This window comes from Odontesthes bonariensis, chromosome 24, assembly GCF_027942865.1.
Source record: "Odontesthes bonariensis isolate fOdoBon6 chromosome 24, fOdoBon6.hap1, whole genome shotgun sequence".
Classification (NCBI taxonomy): domain Eukaryota; kingdom Metazoa; phylum Chordata; class Actinopteri; order Atheriniformes; family Atherinopsidae; genus Odontesthes; species Odontesthes bonariensis.
The window spans coordinates 90,001-106,572 of NC_134529.1; the positions used below are offsets into that span (position 1 = coordinate 90,001).

Consider the following 16,572-nt stretch of genomic DNA (forward strand, 5'->3'; position numbering starts at 1 on the left):
TACTCACCTGTGTGTACTCACCTGTGTTCTCACCTGTTTGTGCTCACCTGTGTGTACTCACCTGCGTGTGCCCACCTGTGTGTACTCACCTGCGTGTGCTCACCTGTGTGTGCTCACCCGTGTGCTCACCTGTGTGTGCTCACCTGTGTACTTACCTGTGTGTGCTCACCTGTTTGTGCTCACCTGTTTGTGCTCACCTGTGTGTGCTCACCTGTATACTCACCTGTGTTCTCACCTGTTTGTGCTCACCCGTGTGCTCACCTGTGTGTGCTCACCTGTGTGCTCACCTGTGTGTCCTCACTTGTGTGTGCTCACCTGTGTGTGCTCACCTGTGTGCTCACCTGTGTGTGCTCACCTGTATACTCACCTGTGTGTGCTCACCTGTGTGTGCTCACCTGTGTGTACTCACCTGTGTGTGCTCACCTGTATACTCACCTGTGTTCTCACCTGTTTGTGCTCACCCGTGTGCTCACCTGTGTGTGCTCACTTGTGTGTGCTCACCTGTGTGTGCTCACCTGTGTGTACTCACCTGTGTACTCACCTGTTTGTGCTCACCTGTGTACTCACCTGTGTGTGCTCACCTGTGTGCTCACCTGTGTGTGCTCACCTGTGTGTGCTCACCTGTGTGTACTCACCTGTGTGTACTCACCTGCGTGTGCTCACCTGCGTGTGCTCACCTGTGTGTGCTCACCTGTGTGTGCTCACCTGTGTGTGCTCACCTGTGTGTGCTCACCTGTGTACTCACCTGTGTCCTCACCTGTGTGCTCACCTGTGTGCTCACCTGTGTGTACTCACCTGTGTGCTCACCTGTGTACTCACCTGTGTGCTCACCTGTGTACTCACCTGTGTGCTCACCTGTGTACTCACCTGTGTGTACTCACCTGTGTCCTCACCTGTGTGCTCACCTGTGTGCAGCACCTGTGTGCTCACCTGCGTACTCACCTGTGTACTCACCTGTGTGTGCTCACCTGTATACTCACCTGTGTCCTCACCTGTGTGTGCTCACCTGTGTGCAGCACCTGTGTGCTCACCTGTGTATACTCACCTGTGTGCTCACCTGTGTGTGCTCACCTGTATACTCACCTGTATACTCACCTGTGTCCTCACCTGTGTCCTCACCTGTGTACTCACCTGTGTGCTCACCTGTGTGCTCACCTGTGTGCTCACCTGTGTACTCACCTGTGTATACTCACCTGTGTGCTCACCTGTGTATACTCACCTGTGTGCTCACCTGTGTGCTCACCTGTGTGCTCACCTGTGTACTCACCTGTGTGTACTCACCTGTGTACTCACCTGTGTGCTCACCTGTGTGCTCACCTGTGTGTGCTCACCTGTATACTCACCTGTGTGCTCACCTGTGTACTCACCTGTGTGCAGCACCTGGGCTGTGAGCCTCCAGACTCTGTGGAGCTTCAGGAAATGATCTGTGAGTCCTGCATGAACAAAAGCCCGTTTCTGTGGACCTATGCTGCTCCCCTGGCAGGTAAGTCCTCCTGTTACCTGGCAGGTGTTTTACACTTCTTCTTCATGTGCTGCTGTGTGACCTACTTCCTGTTTAGTGCCAGGTGAGGCCATACAGACGAAGGAGGAAGCAGGACACTCAGACACTCCGAATAAGGAAGAAAAGGTGAGTCACCTGGTTTCCATGGTACCGTGTTTATTTGTTAAAAATCTTTTTTTGAAATTTCTCATTATATACAAGAGAACCCCACCCAAGAGGAGAGATCCAAACAGAGATGGAACAAGATAAAACAACAGACTTACACTGTGTGCAGAATTATTAGGCAAATGAGTATTTTGATCACATCATCCTTTTTATACATGTTGTCCTACTCCAAAGTGGTATAGGCTTGAAAGCCAACTACCAATTAAGTAAATCAGGTGATGTGCATCTCTTTAATGAGAAGGGGTGTAGTCTAATGACATCAACACCCTATATAAGGTGTGCTTAATTTTTAGGCAACTTCCTTTCCTTTGGCAAAATGGGTCAGAAGAGGAATTTGACGGACTCTGAAAAGTGAAAAATTGTGAGATGTCTTGCAGAGGGATGCAGCAGTCTTGAAATTGCCAAACTTTCAAAGCGTGATCACCGAACAATCAAGTGTTTCATGGCCAATAGCCAACAGGGTCGCAAGAAGCGTGTTTAAAAAAAAAAAAAGGCGCAAAATAACTGCCCATGAATTGAGGAAAATCAAGCGTGAAGCTGCCAAGATGCCATTTGCCACCAGTTTTGCCATATTTCAGAGCTGCAATGTTACTGGAGTGTCAAAAAGCACAAGGTGTGCGATACTCAGGGACATGGCCAAGGTAAGGAAGGCTGAAAAACGAGCACCTTTGAACAAGAAACATAAAATAAAACGTCAAGACTGGGCCAAGAAATATCTTAAAGGAGAATTCCGGCTATTTTACAAACATATCCCATCTGTTGGAGACCCAGGAAAGTTGGCCAAAGGGAAAACCGCGAGAAATTTTCATGCCTGCTGCGCAAAGTTGTCCAATTGCGCTGATTTCCATGAAAGCGGGCTCTATCGGGCAAGCTTTTAACCTTTCCTGAGGCTCTTAACGTGTATCAAAATACTTTTTACCGAATTGCCCGTGGTGTCAGTAGCAATACAATTCAAGCCAGGGGCCAACCAAACCATTACAGGGTAGCCGCGGGGTCTTAAAAGTCTTAAAAAAGTCTTAAAAAAAATTCCCCCGATTTTAGGCCTTAAAAAGGTCTTAAATGTGTGTCACGGGTCTAAAATGTCATACATAGGTCTTAAATTTCTCTGGTCTATTTTTCCCCCTCAACCGATCTGTAGCGAATTACGAGCAACGCAGAAAACGTGAACGAACCACAGCCCCATGAACGTCAAACATGAATAACAGAGCGCGCGAACGTGAATATGGAGCATGAGCACACAGGTCTCGGCTAGCCTGACAGTTCGTGAGTACAATGACAGTGACAGTGACAGTGACAGCGCGCGTGAGCCAACCCGCCCGGCAGTTGGTGGTCAGTTGTTTCGAAGATGGGAAAGTGCAAATTCAACCCGCAATGGCTAAGTGATCCAAAATACAGCAGCTGGTTGCTCGCGGCCCCGGAGACTGACGTGGAGGCGAGATGTAAGTGCTGTCGTAAACAATTCAAACTTACAACATTAGGTCACCTTGCCCTGGACATGAGGAGCGCAAAACATGCTAAGCTAGCTCAAGAACGTCAACCCTTCTTTGCTGAACTTGGCCATAGCAGATATATTTGCGAGCAGTAGCAATGAACATGGAATGCCATTTTGTTATCGATCACAACAGTAGCTTTACGTAGCTGTTCTGAAGCAGTTCCGACTAATGCTAAGATGACAACAGTGCTTTATGTTACAAAGAAAATGGCGATGTATTTTGGTGTGCTACAGCGTGCTTAGTGGCTTATTTCTGTGACATGAGAGGTCAGTGGTGAATGTTGACGGCAGCTTTGTAAAACTCGTATGAATCGGTGAATCACAGGAGGACAACTTCTCTCGTTAGCGGTATTTATTCGGGACAAAACGCATGACAATGCAATGAAGCGCATTTTAAATCGCCGAAAATATTGTACTTTGTACTAAGTACAGTAGTCAAAAGTACACTTTAAGCATATGTGTTTTCAATTACTTGACCTATCCACACTATGTACAGTGACTGCTCTGCATGACCTGTGAAATAACATATTTTAAACTGATTTGTGTACGTGGTGTTTTGTGTCCTAAAGGGGATCGAACCCCCCAGGGTCGCGACCCCAGTCTTAATTTTCATTTTTTGTGGTCTTAAAAAGTCTTAAAAAGGTCTTAAATTTCATGTGGTCAAACCTGGGGATACCCTGCATTAGCTAGCACAGACATTATACATTTTGAGATTTCAAAAACAGCGCACCTACCTCTCTCAGCTTCCGTGTTCCACAGGCGTGCCCACAAATTAATCGATCGCCGAAGTCAGCTGTACACTAATACTATAGTGTATGACTTCGGCGATGAGACTGATTTTTCTACGGTTTTATGGTCTGATGAAATGAGAGTGACTCTTGATGGGCCCGAGGCTGGATCAGTAAAGGGCAGAGAGCTCCAACTCAGACGCCAGCAAGGTGGAGGTGGGGTACTGGTATGGGCTGGTATCATCAAAGATGTTCTTGTGGGACCTTTTCGGGTTGAGGATGGAGTGAATCTCAACTCCCAGACCTACTGCCAGTTTCTGGAAGACACCTTCTTCAAGCAGTGGTACAGGAAGAAGTCAGTATCATTCAAGAAAAACATGATTTTCATGCAGGACAATGCTCCATCACATGTATCCAAATACTCCACAGCGTGGCTGGCCAGTAAAGGTCTAAAAGAAGAAAAAATAATGACATGGCCCCCATGTTCACCTGATCTGAACCCCATAGAGAAGCTGTGGTCCCTCATAAAACGTGAGATCTACAGGGAGGGAAAACGGTACACTTCTCTGAACAGTGTGGCTGTGGGGGCTGCTGCACGCAATAACCCTAACCCGTAAACAGATCAAGAAACTGACAGAATCTATGGATGGAAGGCTTTTGAGTGTCGTTGTAAAGAAAGGTGGCTTTATTGGTCACTGATTTGTTTTTGGTTTGTTTTTGAATGTCAGAAATGTTTATTTCTAAATTTTGAGTTGTTATATTGGTTTACCTGGTGAAAATAAACAATATATTTGGTTTTTATTAAGTTGCCTAATAATTCTGAACAGTAATAGTTACCTGCACAAACAGATATCCTCCTAAGATAGCCAAATGTAAAAAAAAAACACTCCAACTTCCAAAAATATTAAGCTTTGATATTTATGAGTCTTTTGGGTTGATTGAGAACATAGTTGTTGTTCAATAATAAAAATGATCCTCTCAAATACAACTTGCCTAATAATTCTGCACGCAGTGTAGTGATCATAGTGATTATAAAAGCGCACACGTCATTACCTTATTCATAAATAATGGGACAGGGGAAACATTGTTTCTATTACAGGGTAGCCGCGGGGTCTTAAAAGTCTTAAAAAAGTCTTAAAAAAAATTCCCCCGATTTTAGGCCTTAAAAAGGTCTTAAATGTGTGTCACGGGTCTAAAATGTCATACATAGGTCTTAAATTTCTCTGGTCTATTTTTCCCCCTCAACCGATCTGTAGCGAATTACGAGCAACGCAGAAAACGTGAACGAACCACAGCCCCATGAACGTCAAACATGAATAACAGAGCGCGCGAACGTGAATATGGAGCATGAGCACACAGGTCTCGGCTAGCCTGACAGTTCGTGAGTACAATGACAGTGACAGTGACAGCGCGCGTGAGCCAACCCGCCCGGCAGTTGGTGGTCAGTTGTTTCGAAGATGGGAAAGTGCAAATTCAACCCGCAATGGCTAAGTGATCCAAAATACAGCAGCTGGTTGCTCGCGGCCCCGGAGACTGACGTGGAGGCGAGATGTAAGTGCTGTCGTAAACAATTCAAACTTACAACATTAGGTCACCTTGCCCTGGACATGAGGAGCGCAAAACATGCTAAGCTAGCTCAAGAACGTCAACCCTTCTTTGCTGAACTTGGCCATAGCAGATATATTTGCGAGCAGTAGCAATGAACATGGAATGCCATTTTGTTATCGATCACAACAGTAGCTTTACGTAGCTGTTCTGAAGCAGTTCCGACTAATGCTAAGATGACAACAGTGCTTTATGTTACAAAGAAAATGGCGATGTATTTTGGTGTGCTACAGCGTGCTTAGTGGCTTATTTCTGTGACATGAGAGGTCAGTGGTGAATGTTGACGGCAGCTTTGTAAAACTCGTATGAATCGGTGAATCACAGGAGGACAACTTCTCTCGTTAGCGGTATTTATTCGGGACAAAACGCATGACAATGCAATGAAGCGCATTTTAAATCGCCGAAAATATTGTACTTTGTACTAAGTACAGTAGTCAAAAGTACACTTTAAGCATATGTGTTTTCAATTACTTGACCTATCCACACTATGTACAGTGACTGCTCTGCATGACCTGTGAAATAACATATTTTAAACTGATTTGTGTACGTGGTGTTTTGTGTCCTAAAGGGGATCGAACCCCCCAGGGTCGCGACCCCAGTCTTAATTTTCATTTTTTGTGGTCTTAAAAAGTCTTAAAAAGGTCTTAAATTTCATGTGGTCAAACCTGGGGATACCCTGTATTATTTATTACTTATTATCTGCCTGGATGGTGCAGAGGAACAAATAATAGAACCCAACTACAGAAGATCAGTAGAATCTACTGATCTTCTGTAGTTGGGTTCTATCACTAAGCCTGTGGTTCGATCTCTGTTTGGATCTCTCCTCTTGGGTTGCAGGACCATGTGGTTCTGTTGGCTTCTTCACCTGCTGCAGAGGGAGCTGAGCCGGAGGGAGAAGCTTTCAGATATCAATATTAATGTAGAATGATCAATAATCTGCCAGGTGGATGATGTCACTGAGCCCAGCTGCAAGCGCAGCCGTGAGGAGGCGGAGTCCAGCTGCAGACTGAAGGAGGCGGAGTCCAGCTGCAGACTGAAGGAGGCGGAGTCCAGCTGCAGACTGAAGGAGGCGGAGTCCAGCTGCAGACTGAAGCACCTGCAGGCCGTCGGTCCCAAGAGAGTCCGATCAGGAGCCATGTTCTGGCCCTCAGGGTGGCGCTCCAAACTCTGCTCCTGCAGCACCTGCCAGGTAACGTTCACCTGAGGCCACATTTACACATATTTATTAGAGAATTTATTTAGAGAAACGAATATTTCCCCCCCTCCGTTTTCAATAATAACATCGTTTTCAAAAAACTTGTCATTTACATCAACCCGCATAAATACGCCGTCAAGCGCCATAATAACTATGCCAAACCTGTTGGCGGCAGGGTAGGGAAAGGAATAAAGCCATGCAAGCTAATCAAAATCCTCAGAATCGACACCAACAAAAACGACTTATTTCTCGAAGTTTTCCCACCAGACCGCGGTTCGCCCAGGTCGGATCCAAAGCCGGCGGCGGCGACGTTGGTAGGCAATGCACCTACGTCTTGGAAGGGAAAGATGCAGTAAAAATGCCGACCTCCGTGCAATCCTTCGCCTCTGCTCCTCCATGTAGAGCAGTTGTTGCAAACGCAATGAGACAAGAATCATTTGCACAAACATAAAAATTAGTAGAACTTTAACATCATCCATGATAATCCTGATCAGTCGCCAAACAAACTGTAAACATAAGGCATTTTCTGGCGCATAATGTGACGTTTAAGAACCTAAAACGCCGTTTCTCCCAGTTGACACGGCAACACATAACCGGCGTTATCAGAAATCTCCACTTTGGCCGGAGGTTTTAGAAGTAATAGTTTTCTGTGATTAAAAACGGGGTTTTGGTGTAAATGAGAGGCCGAACCGCAGGAAAATATCTGCGTCTTCCTATCGTGTAAACGGGGCCTGAAACTCAAAACCTGGACCTAACGTGACCCCTCTAATGACCCTGTCCCAGCTACAGGTCCTAACCTGACCCCCCTAATGACCCTGACCCAGCTACAGGTTCTAACCTGACCCCCCTAATGACTCTGACCCAGCTACAGGTCCTAACCTGACCCCCCTAATGACCCTGACCCAGCTACAGGTCCTAACCTGACCCCCCTAATGACTCTGACCCAGCTACAGGTCCTAACCTGACCCCCCTAATGACTCTGACCCAGCTACAGGTCCTAACCTGACCCCCCTAATGACTCTGTATCTGACTAACCCTAACCTTACATTTAGAAGTGCTAGATATTTTTTCTTATTTTAAGTCTTCAGCTTAACAGTATAATCTTATATCAAGCAAAACTTTACTTTTTTGTCTCAAACAGGCAGGGAATCCTAAAATGAGACAATTAACACTTAAAATCAGATGTTTTACGTTTCTCCTCCAAAGTCTCATCAAAATAAATCTTGTTTTAAGATTCAATAACAAACTCAACACACAGAAAATATCTGAAAACACACTTTATTCCTTGGATTTTAAGCATATGACAAATGTTTGTTCACCAAACTGGCTTTGTTAAATGTAGAAACAAGACTCCTACAATCTGAATTTAACAAATCTTGCCAAGTCAAATGATCTTGCCTTTTCCCTTAGTTTTAGTGTGTTTTTTATCTAACCTGACCCTAACCCTAACTGTTGCAGGAGCTGCTGTCCTCGGCCGCTCTCTCCTTCCTGTTGGACGCGTCCGACACCGTCCTCGCCTACGAAAACAAAGGAAAAACCAGCGACCAGAGTCAGCCGGGACACGACCCTCTGATGTCAGCGCTGGATAACCTGAACCGCGTGCAGCAGCTGGAGATCATCCACGGTGAGGAGAGGAACGCCACATCTGCCACACATCTGCCACACATCTGCCACACATCTGCCACACATCTGCCACACATCTGCCACATCTGCACCACATCTGCCACACATCTGCCACACATCCGCAACACATCTGCAACACATATGCCACACATCTGCAACACATCTGCCACACATCTGCAACACATCTGCCACACATCTTCCACATCTGCAACACATCTGCAACATCTGCAACACATCTGCCACACATCTGCCACATCTGCCACACATCTGCCACATCTGCCACACATCTGCCACATCTGCAACACATCTGCAACACATCTGCCACATCTGCCACACAGCCAGGTGTGACACAGTCAGAACCTGCTGAACAAAGCTGTGTTTCTCTCTCAGGCTACAACGACATGAAAACTGAGCTGAAGGACTTCCTGCAGAGGTTTGCCACAGAAGGAAAGGTGAGTCTCCTGAGGAGGGGGGCAGGGCCGTCACTAACCCTAACCCAATCATTCCTGTGAGATGGAACCATGTGACCATCAGCTGTGCAGCAGTTCTGTCGTTTCACTTCTCAGAAACTTTGAAGACAATCTGATCTAATTCTGACTGGTATTAAATCAGAGTTCAGAGTGTTTCTGTGGCTTCCTGTTTCCTGTCAGGTTGATGTACTAACTCCTCCCCCTGTCTCTCACCTCTCTCAGCTGTCTCTCACCTCTCTCCCGTCTCTCCCGTCTCTCCCGTCTCTCACCTGTCTCACCTGTCTCTCACCTCTCTCACCTCTCTCACCTGTCTCTCTCCCGTCTCTCCCGTCTCTCACCTGTCTCACCTGTCTCTCACCTCTCTCACCTCTCTCACCTGTCTCTCTCCCGTCTCTCCCGTCTCTCACCTGTCTCACCTGTCTCTCACCTCCCTCACCTGTCTCTCACCTCCCTCACCTGTCTCTCCCGTCTCTCTCCTGTCTCACCTGTCTCACACGTCTCTCACCTCTCTCTCCCGTCTCTCACCTGTCTCTCACCTGTCTCTCACCTGTCTCACCTGTCTCTCACCTGTCTCACCTCTCTCACCTGTCTCACCTCTCTCACCTGTCTCACCTGTGTCTCACCTCTCTCACCTATCTCACCTGTCTCTCACCTCTCTCACCTGTCTCTCACCTGTGTCTCACCTGTCTCACTTCTCACCTGTCTCTCACCTGTGTCTCACCTGTCTCACCTCTCACCTCTCTCACCTGTCTCACCTCTCTCACCTGTCTCACCTGTGTCTCACCCGTCTCTCACCTGTCTCTCACCTGTCTCACCTGTCCTTTAACAGGTGGTGACCTCTGATGACATCCGTCAGTTCTTTGAGCAACAGAGCCGTAAGAGACGCAGAGTGGACGCCCAACCTTTCCCCTGATCATCCAGCAGCTTTCGGGCCTTCGATGAATTTTATCAGCCGGATCTTTTAAACATTTTTTCCTAAGTTTACCAAAATCTTTGAGATGTTTTAATGTCACTACCTTCAGTGTCTTTTTGTGTCTCCTTTATTTTTGAAAGAAAGATAATAAAACTGAATCTGAGCAACATCAGCTGTCCGCCCAATGATTGACGAGCTCGTTCATTTATTCTGGCCGACGTCCCTTCCTGGAACCTGGAACCTGGTTTCACTTCTCTGGGAGGATTCATGCGTTGACATGAGGACAACACCAGAATACTCACCAACCTGCTGTAAAGCTTTGGTTAGAAATGCAGGAACAACTTATTTCACATCAACACAGAGACAACAAGATTAAAGACTTGAGAAGTTTTAGTAAACAGGATTAATTGTAAGCTAAACTGAACTTTCTGCTCCTGTGTTGCTCTCTGCTGCAGGACAGAAATGTTTGTGGTCAGATCTTATTCTGGGAGCAGCACAGCATCAAGAAAGCAGCCATTTCTTCCCAATGAGAAACTGATTCAGCTGTTTGGGATAAATACTGCCCGAGAGTTTAGATCAAATTTCAGCATAAAATGCTTAATTCTCCCTTTTTACTAAATTCTCCTTAATTCTGACCAGCGGCTGTTTGGTGATGCTGAGCCGTCCACAGACAGTTCAGGATCAGCATCAAGTATTCGCTCTTTTACACACATATGAACTTAAGTGGCCTCACATTGTTAATCCAGAGGCTTTAATAAGACGTCGACCCACCCTGCAGCTATAACAGCTTCAACTCTTCTGGGAAAGCAAAAAGTTTAGGTTGGTTCATGGGAATTTTTGACCATTCTTCCAGAAGTGTTTGACCCTCCCACCAATCGGCTCGTGATATGTGAAGCTCAATATGCACCTTCAATACTCCAGATACGTCTCAAAATGGTGGAAGATGCATCTGAAAATAAAAACTGCCCAGGGTAACATATGATGAGAGGCCATAGGAGTAACTTTGGTTTCATGAACCCACTATAATGTAGAAATATGAATTTACTCAAGCAATCACACACATGATAATAATGATAAACAACAAACACAGCGCATCATTTTAACTTTTCATTATTAATGAAATAAAGGAGTTCCACATATATTCAAATGCAATGGGCTCAGACATGGAAAAGAAACACAAAAAAGACCCGGGTACTGAATAAAGTGTTTCTATTAACCTTAGTGCACTTTGGTTTAGTTTATGCAAGCTTGCAATTAATATTAGTTGTTGCGCTTGGAGCTCATGAACAGATCAGCTGTTCCAGAAACCCTGATGTGCCCATCTGAACCACCGCACCCCCACCGACAGCAGTTTGTGACATGCAGCAGATGTGTGTGACATGCAGCAGCTGTGTGTGGCATGCAGCAGCTGTGTGTGACATGCAGCAGATGTGTGTGACATGCAGCAGCTGTGTGACATGCAGCAGATGTGTGTGACATGCAGCAGATGTGTGTGACATGCAGCAGATGTGTGTGAGATGCAGCAGCTGTGTGTGACATGCAGCAGCTGTGTGTGACATGCAGCAGCTGTGTGTGACATGCAGCAGCTGTGTGTGACATGCAGCAGCTGTGTGTGACATGCAGTAGCTGTGTGTGACATGCAGCAGATGTGTGTGACATGCAGCAGCTGTGTGTGACATGCAGCAGCTGTGTGACATGCAGCAGATGTGTGTGACATGCAGCAGCTGTGTGACATGCAGCAGCTGTGTGTGACATGCAGCAGATGTGTGTGACATGCAGCAGCTGTGTGACATGCAGCAGCTGTGTGTGACATGCAGCAGATGTGTGTGACATGCAGCAGCTGTGTGTGACATGCAGCAGCTGTGTGACATGCAGCAGATGTGTGTGACATGCAGCAGCTGTGTGACATGCAGCAGCTGTGTGTGACATGCAGCAGATGTGTGTGACATGCAGCAGATGTGTGTGACATGCAGCAGCTGTGTGTGACATGCAGCAGATGTGTGTGACATGCAGCAGCTGTGTGACATGCAGCAGCTGTGTGTGACATGCAGCAGATGTGTGTGACATGCAGCAGATGTGTGTGACATGCAGCAGATGTGTGTGACATGCAGCAGCTGTGTGTGACATGCAGCAGATGTGTGTGACATGCAGCAGCTGTGTGTGACATGCAGCAGCTGTGTTTGACATGCAGCAGATGTGTGTGACATGCAGCAGTTGTGTGTGACATGCAGCAGCTGTGTGACATGCAGCAGATGTGTGTGACATGCAGCAGCTGTGTGTGACATGCAGCAGCTGTGTGACATGCAGCAGCTGTGTGTGACATGCAGTAGATGTGTGTGACATGCAGCAGATGTGTGTGACATGCAGCAGATGTGTGTGACATGCAGCAGCTGTGTGTGACATGCAGCAGCTGTGTGACATGCAGCAGCTGTGTGACATGCAGCAGATGTGTGTGACATGCAGCAGCTGTATGACATGCAGCAGATGTGTGTGACATGCAGCAGATGTGTGTGACATGCATTACATTACATTACATTACATTACGGTCATTTTGCAGACGCTTTTAACCAAAGCGACTTACAATAAGTGCGTTCAACATCGGTAGGCAAAAGAACTTCAGGTCACAAGAAATCATAAGTGCATTTCCTTCTAATACCAAACAGCTAAGAGCAAAACTAGTGCTAGAGTAAGTGCGATAACCAACCAGCCTCTCAGGTGTGTGACATGCAGCAGCTGTGTGTGACATGCAGCAGCTGTGTGTGACATGCAGCGGATGTGTGTGACATGCAGCAGCTGTGTTTGACATGCAGCAGATGTGTGTGACATGCAGCAGTTGTGTTTGACATGCAGCAGCTGTGTGACATGCAGCAGATGTGTGTGACATGCAGCAGCTGTGTGTGACATGCAGCAGCTGCGTGTGACATGCAGCAGCTGTGTGTGGCATGCAGCAGCTGTGTGTGACATGCAGCAGCTGTGTGACATGCAGCAGCTGTGTGACATGCAGCAGCTGTGTGACATGCAGCAGATGTGTGTGACATGCAGCAGATGTGTGTGACATGCAGCAGATGTGTGTGAGATGCAGCAGCTGTGTGTGACATGCAGCAGATGTGTGTGACATGCAGCAGATGTGTGTGACATGCAGCAGCTGTGTGACATGCAGCAGATGTGTGACATGCAGCAGCTGTGTGACATGCAGCAGATGTGTGTGACATGCAGCAGATGTGTGTGACATGCAGCAGATGTGTGTGAGATGCAGCAGCTGTGTGTGACATGCAGCAGATGTGTGTGACATGCAGCAGCTGTGTGACATGCAGCAGATGTGTGACATGCAGCAGCTGTGTGACATGCAGCAGATGTGTGTGACATGCAGCAGATGTGTGTGAGATGCAGCAGCTGTGTGTGACATGCAGCAGCTGTGTGTGACATGCAGCAGCTGTGTGTGACATGCAGCAGCTGTGTGTGACATGCAGCAGATGTGTGTGACATGCAGCAGATGTGTGTGACATGCATTACATTACATTACATTACATTACGGTCATTTTGCAGACGCTTTTAACCAAAGCGACTTACAATAAGTGCGTTCAACATCGGTAGGCAAAAGAACTTCAGGTCACAAGAAATCATAAGTGCATTTCCTTCTAATACCAAACAGCTAAGAGCAAAACTAGTGCTAGAGTAAGTGCGATAACCAACCAGCCTCTCAGGTGTGTGACATGCAGCAGCTGTGTGTGACATGCAGCAGCTGTGTGTGACATGCAGCAGATGTGTGTGACATGCAGCAGATGTGTGTGACATGCAGCAGTTGTGTGTGACATGCAGCAGCTGTGTGACATGCAGCAGATGTGTGACATGCAGCAGCTGTGTGACATGCAGCAGATGTGTGTGACATGCAGCAGATGTGTGTGACATGCAGCAGATGTGTGTGAGATGCAGCAGCTGTGTGTGACATGCAGCAGCTGTGTGTGACATGCAGCAGATGTGTGTGACATGCAGCAGCTGTGTGACATGCAGCAGATGTGTGACATGCAGCAGCTGTGTGACATGCAGCAGATGTGTGTGACATGCAGCAGATGTGTGTGAGATGCAGCAGCTGTGTGTGACATGCAGCAGCTGTGTGTGACATGCAGCAGCTGTGTGTGACATGCAGCAGATGTGTGTGACATGTATCAAATCAAAATCAAATCAAATTTATTTGTATAGCACATTTCATGTACAAACAGTTCAAAGTGCTTTACATAAAATAAAAGCATTGCAGCAGGGAGTGCAAGAAGAATTAAAAATACATAAAATAATATAAAGAGAAACAAATAAAATCATTTAAATGAATTTAAAATCAGGCAACAGTCTAGATAAGTTAAAAGATATTTCATGCATAGACACATGAGAAAAGAAATGTTTTTAACCTGGATTTAAAAATGTCTACATTTGGTGAAAGTTTAATCTCCACTGGCAGTTTGTTCCATTTATTTGCAGCATAACAGCTAAATGCTGCTTCTCCATGTTTAGTCTGGACTCTGGACTGGACCAGCTGACCTGAGTCCTTGGATGTAAGAGCTCTGCTGGGTTTATATTCTCTGAACATATCACAGATGTATTTTGGGCCTAAACCATTCTGGGATTTGTAAACCATCAGCAGGCTTTTAAAATCTATTCTGTGACTGACTGGAAGCCAGTGTAAAGATTTTAAAACTGGTGTGATGTGTTCAGATCTCTTAGTCCGGGTTAAAACTCCAGCAGCAGCGTTCTGGATGAGCTGCAGATGTTTAATGCTCTTTTTGGGAAGTCCAGTTAAAAGAGCGTTACAGTAATCGAGTCTACTGGAGATGAATGCATGGATGAGTTTCTCCTGGTCTTTTTGGGAGAGGAAACCTTTAATTCTGTTGATATTTCTGAGGTGGTAAAAAGCTGCCTTGGTGACAGCTTTGATGTGGCTGCTGAAAGTCAGATCTGAGTCTATCAACACTCCGAGGTTACGAACTTGGTCAGTGATTATAAGGTCCCGAGTCTCAAGATATGTACCAACGCTGACCCTCTTCTCTTTGCTCCCAAACAGAATGATCTGTTTTGTCTTCATTTAATTGTAGAAAATTCTCTCTCATCCAGGTGTTTACTTCCTCCAGACACTGACACAGAACGTCAGCTGGGCTGCAGTCGTCCGGTGACAGAGACACATAAAGTTGTGTATCGTCTGCATAACTGTGATAATTGATGTTAAAATTCTGCAATATCTGACCCAAAGGGAGCATATACAAGTTAAACAGAAGAGGTCCAAGAATTGACCCCTGGGGGACTCCACAAGTCATGGCCACTCGCTCAGATTCATAGCTGCCAATAGTAACAAAATAACTCCGGCCTTCTAAGTAGGACCTGAACCAGTTAAGGACCGCTCCAGAAAGTCCAACCCAGTTTTCCAGCCTGTGCAACAGGATTCTGTGATCTACAGTATCAAACGCAGCGCTGAGGTCCAACAGAACCAGGACTGAAACATTACCAGAATCAGTATTCAACCTGATGTTGTTTAACACTTTGACCAGAGCTGTTTCAGTGCTGTGATGACGTCTGAAGCCTGATTGAAACTTATCAAGACTTCCACTTTCATTCAGAAAGTCATTGAGCTGGTTAAATACAACTTTCTCAATAATCTTGGATATAAAAGAGAGGTTAGAGACAGGTCTGTAGTTGTTCATCATAGAGGCATCTAGAGTTCTCTTCTTTAGGAGTGGCTTAATGGCAGCTGTCTTTAGTGACTTGGGAAAAATGCCTGATGCCAGTGAGCTGTTAACTATTTGTAGGAGATCACTTTCTACTGAGGTAAAAACAGTTTTTAAAAAGTCGGATGGTATTATGTCCAGAGAACAAGTTGTTGATTTCAGCTGCCGAACTGTTTCCTCTAGGATTTTTAAATCAACATTATTAAATTGTGACATAACGTCAGAGTTATTTCTAGGTTTTAGACACAGATTAGTTTTCTTGTTTGTCTGTGTTGCGTGAATGTTTTGTCTAATTGTTTTGATTTTTTGGCTAAAAAAGTTGGCAAATTCGTTGCATTTCTCAGTGGAGAGGAGGTCTGGGTTTGACTGTTTAGGAGGATTTGTGAGTTTTTCAACCATAGCAAACAGAGTTCGAGAATTGTTGACATTCTTATTAATCATTTCAGATAAATGCAGCTGTCTGGCCTTGCACAGCTCATTGTTATAACTACGGAGGCTTTCTTTATATAGCTCATAGTGAATCTGAAGCTTTGTTTTCCTCCACTTACGTTCAGCTTTCCTGCATTCTCTTTTCAGATTTTTGACCGTAGTGGTGTTTCTCCATGGGGTTTTCTGTTTGATCAAGGTGCTCTTGATTCTTATCGGTGCAACAGCTTCCATTACATTAAAAAAATGTAGCAGCTGTGTGTGACATGCAGCAGCTGTGTGTGACATGCAGCAGATGTGTGTGACATGCAGCAGCTGTGTGTGACATGCAGCAGATGTGTGTGACATGCAGCATCTGTGTGTGACATGCAGCAGCTGTGTGTGACATGCAGCATCTGTGTGTGACATGCAGCAGATGTGTGTGACATGCAGCAGCTGTGTGACATGCAGCAGCTGTGTGTGACATGCAGCAGATGTGTGTGACATGCAGCAGATGTGTGTGACATGCAGCAGCTGTGTGTGACATGCAGCAGCTGTGTGTGACATGCAGCAGATGTGTGTGACATGCAGCAGATGTGTGTGACATGCAGCAGATGTGTGTGACATGCAGCAGTTGTGTGTGACATGCAGCAGCTGTGTGACATGCAGCAGATGTGTGTGACATGCAGCAGCTGTGTGTGACATGCAGCAGCTGTGTTTGACATGCAGCAGATGTGTGTGACATGCAGCAGTTGTGTGTGACA

General features: G+C 46.0%; 1 protein-coding gene across 2 annotated transcripts in view; it reads left to right on the forward strand.

The window, feature by feature from the left end:
* Positions 1-9,861, forward strand: part of ubr7 (ubiquitin protein ligase E3 component n-recognin 7) — a 16,967-nt gene extending 7,106 nt beyond the window's left edge. For both annotated transcript variants that reach the window (XM_075458437.1, XM_075458435.1), the window contains exons 7-12: positions 1,378-1,483; positions 1,560-1,627; positions 6,435-6,680; positions 8,145-8,310; positions 8,700-8,761; positions 9,609-9,861. In XM_075458437.1, the coding sequence (XP_075314552.1) occupies positions 1,378-1,483; positions 1,560-1,627; positions 6,435-6,680; positions 8,145-8,310; positions 8,700-8,761; positions 9,609-9,692 (732 nt within the window). In that variant the 3' untranslated portion in view covers positions 9,693-9,861. The remainder of the gene's footprint in view (positions 1-1,377; positions 1,484-1,559; positions 1,628-6,434; positions 6,681-8,144; positions 8,311-8,699; positions 8,762-9,608) is intronic.
* The last annotated feature ends 6,711 nt before the right edge of the window (positions 9,862-16,572 follow it).